The sequence below is a fragment of the Pseudopipra pipra genome, chromosome 13, assembly GCF_036250125.1.
Source record: "Pseudopipra pipra isolate bDixPip1 chromosome 13, bDixPip1.hap1, whole genome shotgun sequence".
Lineage (NCBI taxonomy): Eukaryota > Metazoa > Chordata > Aves > Passeriformes > Pipridae > Pseudopipra > Pseudopipra pipra.
In genome coordinates, this window is record NC_087561.1 from 8417528 (window position 1) to 8436973 (window position 19446).

Here is a 19446-nt window from a genome sequence, read left to right on the forward strand (position 1 = left end):
ATCAAGATTGTTCACAAGTGTCCAGCTGAAATCTAACTTAAGAAAAAACAAGTTTTTGTTTTTTTCTTAAATCAACAAGTGAGTTTTCAATATGAAGTTTATGCACTTTTCATTATTACTTGTTCCTCTTCTTTCTCACTTAGCATAATTTTCTGTCTTCCTGAATAATTGCAGAGAAAATTAGTCTCTTCAGGGCTTTTCACTTTTTGTTTTTTTTTTTTTTGCTGCTACAGTTATTCTAAAATAGCTCAATGCAAAAGAGAAATGTTTAGGAAAGTGTAAAGTTGGGATAGTGATAATATGGAAATTGGTACTCTGTCTGCATTGCATGCATAACATTCCTTCTGAGGCAATTCCTTGGGAGTTACCTGGAGTTTTTTGTTTCTCTCAGGAGACGCTGTTCAGCTGTTTGTTGAGTATCACCGATCAAGTCTTGCTTCCATCCCTTTCTTTGATGGACTGCAATGCATGCATGTCTGAGGAATTATGGGGGATGTTCAAAACTTTTCCATACCAGTACAGGTGGGTAGAATAATTACTTTCCACTCCTTGGAATGATCCTTTGAATTGTCAGTACTGAAATTAGTTTTCCTTTCTAATCTTTGAAGGTACCGCCTTTACGGGCAGTGGAAGAACGAAACGTACAACAGTCACCCGCTCCTGGTGAAAGTTAAAGCTCAAACCATAGACCGAGCCAAGTATATCATGAAGTAAGTAGTCTGTTCCCATAAATAGTTGGGAACTGTGATACAATGTACTGCATGTCACCAACTGAAGAAAAAAGAACTTCATAAATACATTCGCTTTCTAATGACTCTGTAATTTCGCTGATAGTCCTTGTTCATGAAGTATTTAATGTTACTGTTGTTAAAAAATGTCAAGGAAGCAAGGATACAGACAAATTTGTCACCAACAAGGATATTTAATCTATGAAAAATGTCCCATTAAGTGATTTAAAACTTTTTGCATGGGTATGCTATTGTTTCATAAGTTATTTTGCTTATGGAAATATAAGAGTGCAACATATTTTCTCTGAGTATGGAGACTCTTTCATGCAAAGAGTCTCAAAAATCTTGTCGTGGTTTCTGTAGGTTTGGATGTAGGGCAGTAAGTTGAACAAAATGACTAATTCTCATCTTCAAGTGGACTCACAGCAATTTCAGATTTACATCACATTTAACATCTCTGACATTGTCAGGAATTTGGGTTCCGCATTTGTTGTTGCCAAAAGCAGATGGTGTGGTATTACAATGTGGATAATCAGAACCTCTCTACATAGGCAAGACAGTAGTAGTTACTGGATTGGACTTGGAGCTGTGAAAGCTAGAAACAGTGATTTGGTTCCCTTCTAACTTGCTGCATAGACCGTAAACTTTCCCTCCCTTCACTTGTGCAGTGGATTTTGATTGTGCAAGTGTAACACAAAGAAATTATTATTGGTTTTCAGTGATCAGAATGCAACAAATATAAAATGATCTGTGGCTAAATTAAATTTTCAGGAGAGATTAGGATCACATGGTAGTTTTGTATGTGGTGCAGGTTTCACTGACGACTTCTGAAAGCGAAGTGCTCCAAGGTGAAACTAGAATATGGCCCATAGTAATACAGGGGTAACTGGTGTGGTTGTACAATCTGAATCTTGTGGGATTATCAATTTCTGATTCTCAGAGGAGTAGTATTTCTGTGTTTACATTTCTTGAAAACACACCTGCTTGTGAGAATTAAATCTCTGAGGCTAATAAAGGTGTTTCTTCACTGGAACTAACCTGTTGTTTTTATATTCTTTTAGCTTGTCTGTTGCAATAAAATGTGTTCTCTTTTACAGGCGTTTAACTAAGGAAAATGTGAAACCCTCTGGGAGACAAATTGGGAAGCTCAGCCACAGCAATCCTACAATTTTATTTGATTACGTATGTAGTAACATGTATTTGAATACTATTTCATACTAACAACAGATATTGAAGTGCAGGAAGGGACCTGCAGTTCTGATTTCATTAATTTTTACTTCTGATGCAAATTTTAACATCCAGTCATTTTTAGTAGTGCACAGGTCTGAGATATGTTTCACTGGTATCTTAAGGTACCAGAAATTAATGAGATCATCTATTGCTTTGACAGTGGCTTATGATCTTCTGAAATATGAATTTCAAAGCATCTTTTCTGTAGGTTTTGAGGACAAATATTGTTAAGTGGTTTTATTACGTGAAAGATACCAAATACTGTCCATGTTCAGCTCCATGTCTTTTGTAACTTTCAGATCTTATCACAAATACAAAAATACGATAACTTAATAACTCCGGTCGTTGATTCACTGAAATACCTCACTTCACTGAACTATGATGTCTTGGCATGTATCCTTTAATGGAAATCAATACATTAGTTATTGATAAAGCTGCAGTTGTAGCCAGATTAAATCTGTTGTCTGTAAGTAAATGCCTTCTGTTGCTTTCTATTCTCGTTGCTTTTTGCTGGAAATTTTAGTGAGGTTTGCAAATACCTTTGCACTTTTAGTGGATTATGGAACCCTCTCAAATTCTTTCACACTGGGAAATTATTGTTTATTTTTAAGGGATTTTCTTTACTTTCACTCTGGTCTTGAAGGCATAACGATCTTGTAAATAGTAAATACTGCTTTGAAGTTACTATATCTTTCATGGTTTCATATTTTTATACCATAACTATGTTAGTGGATCTCCTATATCATGCTTTCTATACTTGCCTATCATGTTCATATATTACAAATTGTGGAGCCAGAAAAACAGATCTGTGAATCTTTTGTTTTTATAAGTTGAGGAAAAATGTTGTCTTTAACTCCACTAAAGATTGTATCATTGAAGCATTGGCAAACCCTGAAAAGGAGAGAATGAAGCACGATGACACTACGATCTCGAGCTGGCTGCAGAGTTAGTATTCTTGGTTTATTTATTACATTAATGTTTAAAATGCTTTACCCTCCCTATGATCTACTATACCATTGATCACTATGATCAATATTTCACTTGCACTGGTTAATCTTTTAAACAAAATGGAGAGCTGGCAAATTTAATCAATAGGAAAATAGTGTTTCCTTTGTAACGCGAAAATGCATTTATGGCTAACGTCCCATATGTACTTTGTTAATGTTTATTTAATGCTTAGTATCCCATGAGGTGCAGTCACAGCTGTTTGTCTCTGGTTTAGGTCTGGCAAGCTTTTGTGGTGCAGTTTTCCGAAAATACCCAATTGAACTTGCTGGTCTACTGCAGTATGTAGCCAACCAACTGAAAGCTGGGAAAAGGCAAGTCTTGCATAATTGATCTTTATAAATTCAATTTTTATAATGTGTTATTTGTGCGTTTACTGGTATGTGGGCACTCGATGTAGTAGTTGCTCTAGTAGTGGTAAAACTGCACTTACAGTAACTGGGAAGGTTAAGAAATTTAAATAGTGGAAAGAATAATGTCCACTTTAGTACACTTCTCTTCTAATTGTATAGCTGTGACATTTTTGAAGTATTAATTTTTCATCTGTAACTTACTTTAATAGTTTTTTTAACAGCTAACCAGATGGGGAGAGAACCTGCCAGTCTGTAATTTTATCGTAGGAGTTATTGTACATTATTTAAAAAACAAGTATCCAATATAAAGGAGTATGACTGTTACAGTTTTAGTTTTTCCTTTCTCATAATGTCTTCTCTGTAGGGACAGCTCTTAACATCTTATTTAAATACTTTATACAATGTATTTAGTGGCAGTTGACTTGCTTCTTCATATGCCAGTGTAAATCATAACTCACAAAATACTTTTAAACAAGGTTTGCAACTAAAATTTTCCTTTTGTCTTTCCATTGTCATCACTTATTGTTTCATTTACTTATTTAATTTTATCACATAGGTGATTATCAACCTTTTTTCTAGTAGGAATCCCCATATGGTTATTGAAAGGTAACTTACCAATGCTGATAACAGGGCGTGTTATTTTAGGGTATTTTTGTTGAGAAATCTAGTTTTTTCCCCTTCCCTGCAATGTAGACACTCAGTCTCATATGCTCCCCTGTCCCTAATTTGTTTTGTTTTGATGATGGTACAACCACATTGAGCTACAGAGGAAGGGTAAGTAATGTTTATTGTCTTTCCCCTGAATTAAGACTTTAAGTATTTGGGGGAAAAAAAAGTCAGTTTAGTACTTGGGATCATAAAAATAAAATGGATTTACCAGTAGGACTAATTCCATAGAACTGCAATATTCGGGTATTTGAATTGGAGTATATCCTGGTATTGCATATTTCCTAGACAAAAAACATACTAACCATGTTAGGAATAGCAAACAAAAATGTAAACCATATAAATTATTGAAATATAAAGCTTTGTTTTGGAGGGCATGGGTCAATGATTTTTATAAGCAGGTCACACAAATCTCTGAAGTTACTGGAAAATGTTTCTCAGTTGCGTGGTTGTGATACAATTTACTATACTTGTGTTGAGGAAAGGTCATTGTCCTTATGGAATTCAGAGCAGGAGGTAAAGCCTAGTCTCTGGACAGGATGATTATTGGAGTGTTTTGTGTGTTGTGTATGTTAAATAAGAGAAAACAGTTTTCTGTCTTTCCAAATAACATTCCCAGACTAACTTTTCCAGTACATTTCTAAGGCTGTGTACTGGTTTAGAAACTTTTTAGCAAAATAAGAAAATATTCCATGTTCATGAAATAACTGTATAGATACACTTTGAAACATGGCAGGCAACAAAAGGGAGCAATAAACTTTATGATTAATTTGATGATACTTAAAAATTAATAGCACCATGTTCACTATCATCTTCAAAAACAATGAAGTAACTGTTCTGAAGGGGTTCTAAAATCCAGCTGCTGAATTGCCTGCATTGCTTTTAAGTACTAACTTTTTTACTTGCAGTAAAGAAATCCTTGTGCTCAACATACTAGCTTCTTCAAAAAGAAGGAAAATTTTGTTTTAACGTGCACTGTAATGTCGCTTTGTAATGTGTATTGAATGTCATAGCTTCCATTTCTTAAACAAATTGTCTTGTTTTTACTCCACTTTTTTGTTTTCTGTGCAGCTTCGATTTGCTTATTTTAAAAGAGGTTGTACAGAAAATGGCAGGGATAGAAATTACTGAAGAAATGACAATGGAACAGTTGGAAGCCATGACTGGTGGAGAACAACTGAAGGCTGAGGTGTGTTCATGTTAAATAGAATAATAGCTGTTGCTAATTAATGGTGGTTCTATGAGCTCTGGCAGCATGGCTGAGAAAGGTGGTGTGCTTTCATCAGAGAGTTTCCCCCTCCATTGAGCTTACAAGGCTTGAGACAGGCAGCCAAGACAGGGCATGTGACCCTGAACTGTGCATCACACATCCTGTTAACAAGGCATGGCAGGCCTGTGACCTGCAGCAGGCAGCGAGCTGGGATGTGGTGCCATCCTGTTGGGACAGCCCTGCTCTGGGATGAGCAGCTCCCTGGGGAGGGGAGTAAAAAAACTAGTTAAAAGCAAACAGGACTCGTTAGTGTCTGATTCTTCTATCCATACACTGCAGTACAAGACCCAGGGAGTTTTACTGATGGACAGGAAACTGATGTTAATTCATCAGTATTCCTGCAGTCAGCACACATGGATTCCATTTCTGAGGCATCATTTTCAAACTTGGGTAACTTCTTCTGTACTGTGCAGGGCGGATACTTTGGCCAAATCAGGAATACAAAGAAATCATCTCAGAGATTGAAAGATGCATTATTGGACCATGATCTTGCCCTACCACTGTGCCTGCTTATGGCTCAGCAGAGAAATGGTGTGATCTTTCAAGAGGGAGGGGAAAAACATCTGAAGCTGGTGGGAAAGCTGTATGATCAGGCAAGTAAAACCACTTGTGTTTATGAGAACCCCTCCTTTTTGTTAACTTCTAGTATATCAGCACAATATATAAGAATTCAGCACTTAAAAATATCCATTTATATGTAAGAATTCAGTACAATATATGAATATATAAGAATTTTAAAATTAATTGCAGTGGTTGTATTACTAAAGTACATGAATGTATTAAATATATATTATATTGACAAGTGACTTCCGAGTAAAAGATCAAAGCATCCTTTGCCATAAAAACTTAAATTCTTTTCTGAAGTTGTCCATCATATTTTTCTGATCTTACTTTGGTAGTGGAACTTCCTTTTTTTTTTTTTTTTAAAGAATGCTATTGCTGCCTTAGGCAGTAGGAACTAGTTGCATTCCATTCTGGTAGAACAGAATGCTCTTATAGAGTTCTACCAGCTTTAAAATTCTTGCTCTCCTGTGTGGCGTTGGAAAAAAAAAAAACAAACCCAAGCTTTCAAGCTCTCCCTAACTTAATTTTTGAACAAAATAATACTGTTTGCTAACTTTTTGTATCTTTTCACTTGTAGTGCCATGACACCCTGGTACAATTTGGTGGGTTTTTAGCATCCAACCTAAGCACAGAGGATTACATTAAGCGAGTGCCTTCTATCGATGTTCTGTGTAACGAGTTTCACACACCTCACGATGCTGCGTTTTTCCTCTCAAGACCCATGTATGCACACCACATTTCAGTGAGTACAACCCTTCCATTTGTCTGCTTTTGGTGTTGCTCTGTTAGGTGTTACCAGCAGATATGTTAGGTTCCTGATAAAATTTGCTAAATAAAACTTGCGAAGTTTTATGAGTAGAGTTAGAAATAGAAGCTGTCCTCAATCTTCTTAGAAAATGCAGCCCACATGTCAACTTTCATACAACTGACAGAAGTTGTAGCTAACAAAGTCACCTTTTCTGATGTCTTGGGTCATCAGTAGGAGTTCTCTCCCTCCGTATTCCCCCAAAGATGTAAGTTCTTCTGCAGGTGTTCTAGATGGATTTTTGCTGTGGAGGAAAGTGTTGCAACTGCCAAATGGTGTGGTAACTCAGAAAGTGTCAGAAATAAATTTGCTCCTTCATCTAAAGTACTAAATATAGAGAGCAGATTTTACTTGGTGTAGTGTAATTCGTTACTATAACAACAGGTAGCAGCATCAGTGAAGACAGATGAATGCTTAAAGTTCTGTGTGATGTTCTTCAGTGCTTTATGTACATAAATGACATTGCATGTGTGTAAATGTTATATAGAAAGGTTTCTGAGAAAAGCTAAATTATATTGCTAAAGTTTAAATTTTGGTTGTGTATATAGATTACAGTTTATTTTTCATATTTTCTAATCCACAGTCAAAGTATGATGAACTAAAAAAAGCAGAGAAGGGAAATAAACAGCAGCACAAAGTTCACAAATATATTACATCGTGTGAGCTGGTGATGGCTCCTGTTCATGAAGCTGTGATTTCTCTGCACCTCCCCAAAGTTTGGGATGACATCAGCCCTCAGTTTTATGCCACGTTCTGGTCTTTGACAATGTATGACCTTGCCGTCCCACACAGCAGCTATGACAGAGAAGTCAATAAACTTAAAGTCCAGATGAAAGCCATAGATGACAATCAGGAAATGGTATGTTGATACAATTTTGTGGTCCAGACTTTCTTTTCATGACGTATTATATTGAGGTTGTTTAGATCTGGGAGGTTTTGTCACTTGGTTCATCCATTCTGATTTGTCACGTTAACGTAATTTGTATTTCTTTATAATTCCCATGCTAAAAGTACCAATGACTCCACTTAGTGAAAATTACTAGAAAATGTGTTTCAGAAAGCAGTTCTTGACACCTGTATCTGTGGGTTGTCTGTTTGCTTTTATCTTCAGTCAGCCAGTGTTCATAAAATCAGTTGATTACTAGAGCAGAACACTATTGAGTGAAATGGGAAGCTTTTCAACTATTCTTTAATGTTACTGAGAACTTATTGCTCTGTCTATAGCAAATGTTAGTATAACAGTAAATGAGTTATGTTGACATTTTGTAGCCTCCAAATAAAAAGAAAAAAGAAAAGGAACGTTGCACAGCTCTGCAGGACAAGCTCCTTGAAGAGGAGAAGAAGCAGTTGGAGCATGTGCAGAGAGTTCTACAGAGACTGAAACTAGAGAAAGATAACTGGCTTCTGGCAAGTAAGTGTGTCCAGGGGAAATGCTGTGGATGTTTTTGTAGTTATCACTGTCCCCAGAATTTGCTTGCACTAATAGCCTTAATGGTTATTTGAAAATTTGATCTCTTTATATGTGAGGTCCATTAGCGAGGTAAATTTTTAGCTAGAACAGAATGTGTCTGTGCAAATGCTGAGGTTTTCAGAGAGGTGTTTTGTTTATTTCTTGCCATGTCAAGACCTTTTAAATATTGCATTGATTTAAGCAATAAGTAAGAGATTGACCAATTCAGTGGAAGGTTGTAATTGCAAGCTGGCTTGTACTTGCTAACTGCAGTTAGAATGCTGCTGAGTTAGGATAATGGCTACTTTACAAGAAATAGGCATGTAGAGTCTCAGTAAGTGGTTTGCATTAACTTATTTTGAATCCTATGATTAGGAGCAATATGCCAGTGTTTGGGCAGCAGCATAAGCCATGTTCCAATGTCAAGATAAGTATTGTGGCAGCATAACAGCACCACACAGCAAACCAGCATGCACGTGTTTCATATGGCAGATATGCAGGAGGCAGAACCAAGTTTTTTCTCCTACAAAGCCTCTGTAATGTTTCATGTTGATTGTGAACTCTGCTTGATATGGTTAATCTGAAATGTTTTTCTCTGGTCAGTTTTCTTCTCTGGATGAACTTTGAGTTTGTAACTGGAAGTAGTAGTTCGTCTGTCCCAAGAAGCCTAGCGTAACCCAGTGGAAAAGAGTTTTATTGTCCGACTCGTGTAAGATCCACCCAACTGATTTAATGAAGAAACACTGACAATTAAATCAAGAGAAGTTATTCCCTATAAATGTTTAATGTACTGGTGTGGACAGCGAATGAGCTTCGTGAAATTACTGGTTGAAAAATTACTACCTGACTAAAGCTTGGTCTAGAGCTTACGTGGTAAATTTGTCTACTTAAGGAAGCACCCGAAAGCATGTAGAAAATTGTGTAGATATGATCTGTATGTAAACACATAATCTTCATAGTACAAGCATTTGTGGGATACTGGGAATAGCTTATTGTTGGCTCTTGAGTGCTCAGGCTTCAGCTGTAAGAAGTTTCCCAGTACTGTATCCAGAGACAAACTTACTATTTCAGCAGTTTCCCTACTGAAATAAATAATCTGTAATTGTACTATATGAGGAAATTGAACAGCACATCCACTGTAGTAGTGGTTTTTTATTATTACTTTTAAAAACTATTAGTATTTAATTAATTTTTTAAAGACTGGCTTCTTGTGTAGAAAGTTTTGATAGAGTGTATCATTAAGAATAGGTTAATTTTTGGCAGAATAAGTAGACTGGTACCTTAAACAGTTGGAGACTGGCTGTTCTGACTGGCTGCTTACTTGCTTTATTTGTACAATTTTTGGAGTAACACACACTTGATTGTTCTGTGAACTGTGGTTCTCTTCATATATTTTTTTTAAAGTGCCAAAGGTTTGTTACAACCTTTGAGGAGTAGATACTAAAATTAAACGAACTTAACATGAAGTTTTTAGTTAGTAAAAGCTGACAGTCCTTTCTTGAACAAGTTTTATTCCATGAGCATCACAAAATCGAAGCAAGTAAATCCTGGTTATTAATGACTTATGACCTGTGCAAAACCACCAATTGGCCTCACGAGGATCATGGCTGTTCTTCCCTCTGAAGGCATCCCAGTCTTCAGTTCCGTGCTTTCATCTATATATTTTATTTCCGACCTTCCTTCTGTGCTGCACATCCCTCCTAGTTTGTTTTTATGCTCCTCTTTGCCATTTGAGGACCAGTTTGGGAATGTGTTTGGCTATTGAGTTTACCAACTAGTGATCTGTCAAATGGAAACAGGTAACTGGAGCACACAGTGCAGTCTTTTACTCAGCGCTAGAATGAAACTTTCACAAAATGTGTGTATTGGGGTGGTGGTTTACTGAAGACTGTTCCTCTTTAAATTCCTCTAATTGATTGATTGGAAAAATGATTCTTAATGGATTCTATATAGACAGCAAGTTCTTCAGTTTCTAAGGAAACAGAGCTGAAAGTCAGCCCTATCTAGAAAGGTGAAACCAAGTGTAGGGAAATAGCAAGTGGTGTTCCTTTTGTTAATGTGCACAATTGGAGCAGGTGGAGAAGTTTACTGAAACTTTTCCAGAACCTGTTTTTTCCTGCATTGTGTAGTAGAAGAATTTTCACAATAAGAAATAAACATTTGCTACATCCACACTGCTATCCTTCCCCCATCCTCAAACAGTTACACTTATTTTGACTTTTTCTGATGAATACCAAGCTGCCAAATATACAACACCAGAGTATGGATGTGTGATAACTGAACTTCTTGGGAAGAGAGTAGCTGAATGTTAACCCATTCATTTACTTTATTTTTCCTTTCTTTCTTCCCTCTCAACTTCTTTGTTTTGGAAGAATCTACCAAAAATGAGACTATCACCAAATTTTTGCAGTTGTGCATATTTCCCCGGTGCATTTTTTCGGCAATTGATGCAGTTTACTGTGCTCACTTTGTTGAACTGGTGCATCAGCAGAAAACACCCAACTTCTCCACACTTCTCTGCTATGACCGAGTAAGTAGCTACAACTGTGTATATGTGTATGTGTACATCATTACCATGTGAACATGCCAAACTAGTGTCTCCACTGCCTCCCAGAAGAGGTAAACAAATAATTACTGAAGTTTAATTTCAAAATCTGTAACAATCAGAAGTTCACTTTTGTACTTCAGATCTTACAAACCAAGTTTTCTTAAAGCTTCAGGGGGTTATGTTTGTGTTTTACCCTAAGACTCCAGAGTTTCAGAGCAAAGTCATTAGCAGTCATAGGAGTTGCTTTCAGGTTTTGCAACTTTTTTAAGTACTCTACATTTCCATGGCCTCCTTTTAGAGGAAAACAAAACAGTTATGTCAGTGAACTATTGAACTATTGAAAACGGTGTCAGCAGCAGCTGTACACAGTGCTTAGATTCTGGGCTAAGTGTGAAGGACCAGCAGTTGGGTAAGAAAGGCTTGAAAACAAGCAAAATATTTTATAAGCAATTTCTGTTGTATTTAGAAACCAACCTGATGGCGATTTAGATGAGAGAAGTTTGTGATTCTTATAGTTTTTATTGTTCAGTAAAGTCATAGTAACTTTTTCTTGCTTTATTCACAGGTTTTCTCTGATATTATATATACAGTTGCAAGTTGCACTGAAAATGAAGCCAGTAGATATGGCAGGTTTTTATGCTGTATGCTGGAAACCGTGACTAGATGGCACAGTGACAGAGTCATATATGAAAAGGTATGTGAGCTTCTCCTTGGAATATATAATGGCCACTGTGTAATTCAGCCCAATAAAAATGGATTTAGTGAAATTTAGTTAGATTTAAAAACAGTGTGATTGGATTTTTCTGTTGGTCTAATTGTAGAACTAAATTTGTGTAATTCGTGTAGTTTTGATAGAAGTAATTTTGGATAGTGTTAAAAATATATTGGCTAAAAAAACCCTTCTATTTCTGATTTTTCTCATAGCTTGTCTTGAAGATAATTTAGGGAACATATGGAAACTCTCCTAATACTCCTTGCAAAAAAAACCCTAGTTAAATTATGAATAATCTGTTCTCTCACTCACAACTAAAATTTTGATATAAACAAGGTTTTAGAAAAAAAATGTGTATAAGTCTTGTAAACTGTGATTGTGTCTTATTCTTTAGACTTTAGAATTTAGAATTACCAGTTTTGTTTCCTGAAAAATGATTTTCTTTTCTTTGATGCCTATGTAGGAATGTGGCAACTATCCAGGCTTCCTGACTATACTACGGGCAACTGGATTTGATGGTGGAAATAAGGCTGATCAATTGGATTATGAGAATTTTAGACACGTGGTACACAAATGGCACTATAAATTAACTAAGGTAAATAGAGATTCCAAAACCCTGAGGTTTTTGGAAGCTTTAATAAAAAACCAAACAGCTTCATTAAATGTAATTTGTGTTTTAGGCTTCTGTGCACTGCCTGGAAACGGGTGAATATACACATATCAGAAACATCCTGATTGTGCTGACCAAAATCCTTCCATGGTATCCAAAAGTGCTGAACCTGGGTCAAGCCTTGGAAAGAAGAGTACACAAGATATGTCAGGAAGAGAAAGAGAAGAGACCTGATCTATATGCATTGGCTATGGGGTAACAACACCTTACTTTAAGAAAGTGGTTAAAAGTGGATCGTGAAAGGCATCTAAAGACTCGGAACTGTTACAGTCCTAACATTTGATTTTTACCTTATCACAGAAGATTCGCTATCCTGCGTCTCGGTGCTGGCAGTGTGAATGAAAACATTCATTTTGTGCTGGATGATCACTAAGTTCCTTTACAAGACTCTAGTAAAACACTTTATAAATAGTACAGATTTCCACTCACAGGGGCATAGCTGTATTTTAGAGAAATAGTATAGCAGCAAGGAGATAGGAGGGATAGTAAAATGAAGAAAGCCGAGGGCTATTTCTGCAAGACTGCTTAGATTTTGAAAGTTTATATGATTCTAAAATGCTTAGTTACACGTTCCATCTTTCTGTGGTGAACGTGTGTGCCTTGTGTGCCTGAGGGGCAGTTCAGGTTGCCCAAACAGTTTAAGTTTTGTCAGCAGTTCCGTGTGTTTGACAGATGTGTGTGTGTGTGTTTGTGTGTGTGATGATGAAGAGGGTGTGGAGGTAGGGCTGCTTCTGTGTCTAGTGGGTTTGTTTGTTTTTCTTTTGAGCTCATCAATAAAGGGGGAAGAAACTGCATATCAGTTAGGAAAAACTGTGAAATAAATAACAGATGAACTGTTAGATTAGATCCTCGTTTAAGATTCAACCCATGTTTTGCTTTATGTTTGTGCATATTTAACAATCTGTGCGACTTGCAGCTATTCTGGACAGTTGAAAAGTAGGAAGCCTTTCATGATACCTGAAAATGAATTTCACCACAAAGACCCACCTGCCAGGAATGCTGTACCTGCAACAGTACAAAATGGGCCAGGTGGTGCTGGGATGCCAACGTCTCTCACAATAAATACAGTTAGACTGGAAGAGGGCACTACTGAGGAGACTGGTAAACACACCTATGATTATTATATGTTTATTTCTTAGTAGAGTTCTTCTGACATTACAGGCTTGTCTCAAAATTTGGCTCATTAAGCTGAAAAGAAAAAATATAAATGTGATGCTAAATAGGGTTAGTGTACATTCTTTATTTTTACTTGATTTTGGGAGGGGGTGTTCTTAATCTAATTGCCTATTTTAGCTGCTACCTACACATGACCATACATGAATATGCTTAGCTACTTGTTTTATTTTAACCAACAGGATGTGTATTAGCTTGTTAAAATAGAGTTATTCTCTTTTTTTAAACAGATAAACTGAAGGAGAAGTCTCAGGGTGTGGTGAAAGTTATTAATAAAACTGTCAATGCTACACCAAAAGTGACAACAAGCAATGGAAATAGTGCATCTAATAGGTGAGAAAAACTATTCGTACTCATTCTCAGTTTTCTTCCTTCCAAGCCACAGAACTATGCTTGTAAATTACCTGTCTTTTATTTTTACTTTCAGGTTCTGAATAGATTGTTTACATTTCTTTAGAATTTAATAAATTAGATTATTTCTTTCAAAATACACAGCTGTACTAATCAGACATTGTTGTTAAATGCATTCCATTTTAGCTAAACAGAGATAAAACAAATGAGAACATTTGCTTGATGCTGTTCTGATAAAGAAACAGCAAATCTGAAATCTTGCAGTGATTGCTTCAGGAAATGCTATCAAACCTTAGAAGTAAAACTTTGGTGATAAAACTGGAGGTGTGTTTTGCATGCATGCTAATTGGCCTTTTCATTTTCGATGCAGCAAAATTATTAAAGAGAAAGATGATAAAGAAAAAAGCGGGAAGGAAAAAGATAAAGAAAAAAAAGACAAGACTCCAGCTGCCACTCCGGAGATGAAGGCACTTGGGAAGGATGGGAAAGATAAACCGAAGGAAGAACGGGCAAACAAAGAGGAGAAAGCAAGAGAGATCAAGGAGAAAACGCCGAAATCTGACAAAGAGAAGGAAAAAGTCAAGAAAGAAGAAAAAGCTTCAAAAGAAGAAAAATCCAAGACGGTTGTTACCATCATTGAGTCAAAGTCAGCTGCAGAAAAGGAGAGAGAAAAGGAGCCGTCCAGAGAAAGAGATTTGGCGAAGGAAATGAAATCCAAGGAAAATGCTAAAGGAGGAGAAAAGGTGCCAGTAGCTGGGTCCTTGAAGTCACCTGTTCCCCGATCAGAAACATCAGAATCTGAAAGGGGTAAGTTTGGATATCTGTTCTTGCCTAGAAAAACAGAATGTCACTGGAAAGTCACTGAACGTCAGAAAATGCTAGAGAAGGTGAAAAAAAAAATCCCTACATAATAGCTGGGATTTTGGCATTGGCATTTCAATACAGTATCTAAAATAGGTGGTCAAGGCATGCTAGTAACTCTAGATAGCTTAAGGAAAACAAAACTTGTTGGTACAAAATGAATTCTAGCTTAAATTGTGTTGGTACTTCAGAAAGTGATATTATTGGATTCTCCTCTTTTAACTGTGTTTGAATAATGCCATTGTTCTGTTCTTTCCTCAGAACAAAAACGCCGCAAAGTTGATACACATTCTTCTCCATCACATTCCTCAACAGTAAAGGTTAGTATAGCCTGAGGAAGGCAGCACCCATGTTAGGCTCACGAGTTTGGGATGCCAGTATTCGACTTCCTTCAAGTTTTGTGCCAAGTATACACTGGAACCACTGGAGGTTTTTTGTTGCATTAGAAAATGCATTCCTTTTCTTTATTGGCGGACTGTCTTTTTTCTATAAAAATATTTTTTAATTAACCAAAATAATGCTTCAAGGACCTAGCACAAATTTTGTAAAATAGTGTTTGGAAATTGCAAGAGAATTTTTACACAGAAGTGCCTCATTGCTTTAAGCAGTCAGTTTTTTTGGAGTGCAATGGTAGCTACAAGCAAATGAGTCTTTGCAACAGAGTGGAGCATATTTTTCTGCACTTCTATTGAAGAATCTGTAGCACTGAAGATTCCTGGATGATACGGGATGTGCGATACCTCTGAATTCATCAGGCTTCTTGATGAGCATCATACCGATATGTGCCTTCTAAGGAGGAGTCTTGAAAGGAGTTCCATTTTAAAGTCTCCTTGGTGATCAGTTCTCCTGTAGTTGTGTATATTCAGTGCGCATGCAGCTTCTGTTGTACCTTCCCTTCGAGGTTTGTTTATTTCCAATGGGTTCCCACCATGTTGAGCCCTGCGTTACGATAAAACCAGATGTGGCAACCAAGCCTCCTACCCAGCAAAGAGAAACCCCAAGCATTCAAGCGCAGCACAAAACCATGGGCGTAGCCTACTTGAAGACTCAGGGTAGCCATTCCTTGCTCCATATTTATATTATTTCTAAACCATCTATGTTCATGGAATCTTTGAATTTGCAGTACGTTGAACATTTAAAACTGTAAGTTACTAATACTTCATCAAGAGCACTGTGATGGATTATGTGGGTCTTTAAACTTCATCTTACCAACTCTAGAACAACCTCTTCTTTTTTTTTCTTCTGTTTTTTTCAAAGAGTACATCTTTTTCTGTGTAAGATTTACTTGAAAGATTTAGCTTAATTTTGGAAAACTCAAATAGCTTTTACTAGCTTCGAGGAAACAGGTGACAGTGATAACTACTCATAATGATCAAGTTTTTCGTAAATGGCAGCGTAAAGTCATTCTAGAGTGACTTCTACCACATTTAACTGAAAGTGGAGAAGATACAGGTTTAAAAGTATTTTAAGCCTGTTTCACCTCTGGTTCAGCTATATTCAGAGTTAAGACTGCCTTTTCTTTATATTTTGTCTAGACAGAGAGTGTTTTTTCACTGTTTTAGAAAGAATTAGATATAGACACATTTTGTAGTTTATTTAGTAAGAGTCTAGAGAATAGGTATGACTGTCTTTTTTTTTCCCTTCTTTCTTTTTAATAAGTATATCAGTTCCTAGCTTTATTCAGAGTACAGTATTAACATAAGATTTATTCCAGAAGGAGTAGCTGTTTTTTGTTTCAAGGGTACGGCCGTGCTTCCCAAAGTCCCTCTGGTTTCTGAAAACTATTCCAGCTCACGTGTCATCTCCGTTCATTTTCTACAGGACAACCTCAACGAACTCAAGGACTCTTCAGCAAAGGTTTGAATCTTTTAGAAAGCACCAAAGTTTATTTTCATGTTTTGTTGCAGAGAGAAGTTAACTTTTGCTCTTGTGGCAAACTCCATAAAATTCAAATTCCATTCCTTTAGATGTTAGTATACTAACAGGGATTTTTTTTGTCCTACTGTAAAAAACCTCTATACAGGAGAAAGGGTTGGTTATGTAGAAACAACATAACAAAAATCCCTTAAATTTACCATTCTGTCAATATTTTAAAGAGATTTTATGGTCAGTATCTTTTCTGTTCCCCTCTGAAACTTGTAAACATATAGAAGTATCCTTATGGTTAAGTCATTCATTTGGTTGAAAAGCTAATAAATAGCTAAAATAGTTATTATAGTAGTTTGGAGAGTTTGAATATACAACTTAAAAAACAAGAGCTTAAAACAAAGAATATTTGAGGCATATCTCTGGAATATCATTCCTCTTTCCCCATACAGTTGTCTTCATGTTTTTGTGCTTTAGTACTGTTTCTAAGCATCACAGACAACCTCCCAAATCACCACCTTTGTGCATTTGCTTCCTGTAAATGCTCTTCAGATTCACTGTCTTAGGAGAAGGAATACTAAAGAATGCTCTCAGGAGTTCGTAGAATCAGAATCCCAGGCTGGCAGGGACCTCAGGAATCAGCTGGTCCAGCCTTTCTTGGCAAAAACATGGTATAGGCAAGGTGGCCCAGCACCCTGTCCAGCCAGATCTTAGTGTCCAGTGTTGGGGAATCCATCACTTCCCTGAAGAGGTTATTCCAATGGCTGATTGTTTCTCCCATGAAACATTTTCCTCTTGTGTCCAGTTGGAATCTCCCTAGGAGTAATTTGTACCCGTTACCCCTTGTCTTCCGTGTCTCCATCCTGTCTGTAGCCACTCTTTAAATACTGGGACATGGTGATAAGATTACCCCCAAGCTTTCTCTTCTCTCCTAAGCAAACCCATTCTCTCTGCCTTTCCTTATATACCAGGCTTCCTGGGCCTTGGGTCATCTTTGTGGCCCTTCCCTGGACCATCTCCAACCTGTCCACATCTTTTTTGTACAGCAAAGACCAAAACTGAACACAGTATTCCAGGTGTGACCTGACAAGCCCTTGGAATATTGTATTTTAGACAGATTCTGAGACTGTTCTGTTGCTTTTTTAGAACTCAAGCACATAATAACTGTTGCACAGTAACAGTCACAACTGCAAATGTGCCAATACATTCAGGGTATGTGGCTGATGGGAAATGGATCTGGTCTTCTAAAGTTGCTATAAAGATCTTTGATTGCACAGTCAGTACCATTGTGTAACTAAACAGTGAAAATATTTATCACTTGGAAAATGCCAACCATTTGGATTTCCTGGATAATTTATGGGTATATCTAGGATTACTTATATTCACTTAATTTAAAAATGCTTAATGGGTTACCACTTCCTATTCTGTGTTTACACTGTTGTTTTAATTGTAGCTCTTTTTGTGTAAACAGTGTTGAGAACACTTTGTATGTTTTCATTCAAAACAGCTGTGAGTCTGTAATGGGCACTTGCTGATGGATTTTTAATTGAATCTTTTCAATGCCGACTATACCTGCTTATAGAGAGAGTGTATATAGGAAGTGTCCTTTTAATCTTACAGTTGATGAAATTCAGTCTATAGATTGAATCCAGATACTTTTATAAATCATCATCATCATGGTATCTTGTATATTTAATTTTTTTAATTAAAAGATTACAATATTTGTGTTGAGCTCAACTCTATCTGTAGTGTGATATATGGGAGTGTATATAATCTCACTCTTCCCTCCCTTATTTATTCCACTGGCTAATTGAAATTTTACTCACATTTTCGTTAGTTAAGCCAAATTTTTAATTAAAAATATGTATTCTGCTTGTTAGCACATTGACGTAATCAAGCAGACAGTGGAGCTATTTGTAATTAAATTATTAACAAACAGCTTTATTTTTCTTAATTTGAAAAGTTACATTTTAGAAATAACTCTGTGTAGACTTAGCTGGAAGTGTATTGCAGCTGGAAGTGTGTGACTTTTTAGTGGATTTATTCTTTTAGTGCTTGGGGAGTGGGGATGTCCAAACCTTTCCTTCCTCTCCTAAATACTCTTTTCTGATCTTTCTACTTAATGAACTAATCTTCATTCTTCAGTGCCATTCTAGCAGACTTAAAGCACTTCATGACAATGTTCCCTGAACATGGTGTAAGACAAAACTCTCCTCTTTACTGCCATGTACTTCTTTGGGGAAGGGATGGGATATTCAGAAGCCTGTAAGATATGAGTCCAGCTTCCACTGAAAGTTTAGAAGTCTAGTGCTGTTGTCTGCTTATAGGCTTGCTTTTTTTCCTTGCTTGGCTCATTTTCCAGAGGCAGACCATGGAAATGTTGGTTTACATTGCAGGTTATGAAATAAATGGTGCCAGACTTGAGTTAGGTTTGTGTTTATTCTTCTTTGTCATTTGCCCAAGTTACACAATGTACAGCAGTGCCCAAAATTTGATGTGGTTTCAGTTGGCAGCCCATCTAGAAGCAAGTTGATAAAGCTGTTCTTGTAAAGCTGGGGAAGATGGATGTAGTTTTCCAAAACTCTGCATTGGAATGGTTAGAAGAGCAGTGGAACCTATCGTGAACAGCCATGAGAACATAAGAAATGGAATAGGAGAAAGCAGAGCTACCTGTTTGTTTTCTCACGTGGAAATCATCTCTGGGAGACAACTGAATGGAGCTGCTTAGAGAAAACGTGTTTGCATGTCACTGTCAGCAAAGAAGGGAGCAAGGATAAATTTACTTGGAATAAGGAATAAGAAAAGAGGAGGAGTGAGGGAAAAGAACAAAGACATCCAGTGAAAGAAGTATTGAAGGTTCAATCTCTGTTGTAAGAGGAAAATAAAATTCTGGTTAAGCAATAAAGGAAAACAGACCTAACATTGTCAGTGTGACTTTTAACATAGGACCAGTAACATCAGGTTTTGGTAAGTTAAATATTTACTGAAACTAGAGAAGGACAGGATTAATTAAATTAAAAGAATAAAGTTACTTGAAGCTCTAACTGGTTTGGTTCAAGTGATTTCTAGATTGTTCTAAAGTAATCTTTCACTTACCTATTTCATTGGTGTCCTTTTAGGTAAAGTGTCTCTCAAAAAATAAATACAGAGAGCATTTTAATAAGATATTTTTTTCCCAAAATAAAATCGTTAGC

General features: G+C 36.6%; 1 protein-coding gene across 8 annotated transcripts in view; it reads left to right on the top strand.

The window, feature by feature from the left end:
- Nucleotides 1-19446, top strand: part of THOC2 (THO complex subunit 2) — a 47080-nt gene that overhangs the window by 21397 nt on the left and 6237 nt on the right. For 2 of the 8 annotated variants that reach the window (XM_064669859.1, XM_064669860.1), the window contains 20 exons: nucleotides 392-522; nucleotides 609-710; nucleotides 1826-1910; nucleotides 2258-2351; nucleotides 2823-2903; nucleotides 3181-3277; nucleotides 5054-5171; nucleotides 5666-5845; nucleotides 6394-6558; nucleotides 7205-7480; nucleotides 7891-8032; nucleotides 10444-10601; nucleotides 11185-11313; nucleotides 11795-11926; nucleotides 12012-12196; nucleotides 12918-13102; nucleotides 13405-13507; nucleotides 13896-14332; nucleotides 14648-14706; nucleotides 16127-16243. In XM_064669859.1, the coding sequence (XP_064525929.1) occupies nucleotides 392-522; nucleotides 609-710; nucleotides 1826-1910; nucleotides 2258-2351; nucleotides 2823-2903; nucleotides 3181-3277; nucleotides 5054-5171; nucleotides 5666-5845; nucleotides 6394-6558; nucleotides 7205-7480; nucleotides 7891-8032; nucleotides 10444-10601; nucleotides 11185-11313; nucleotides 11795-11926; nucleotides 12012-12196; nucleotides 12918-13102; nucleotides 13405-13507; nucleotides 13896-14332; nucleotides 14648-14706; nucleotides 16127-16243 (2976 nt within the window). Of the gene's footprint in view, nucleotides 1-391; nucleotides 523-608; nucleotides 711-1825; nucleotides 1911-2257; nucleotides 2352-2822; nucleotides 2904-3180; nucleotides 3278-5053; nucleotides 5172-5665; nucleotides 5846-6393; nucleotides 6559-7204; nucleotides 7481-7890; nucleotides 8033-10443; nucleotides 10602-11184; nucleotides 11314-11794; nucleotides 11927-12011; nucleotides 12197-12917; nucleotides 13103-13404; nucleotides 13508-13895; nucleotides 14333-14647; nucleotides 15530-16126; nucleotides 16244-19446 lie in introns of all 8 variants that reach the window. The other 6 variants (XM_064669861.1, XM_064669863.1, XR_010433991.1 and 3 more) reach the window with 5 other exon arrangements.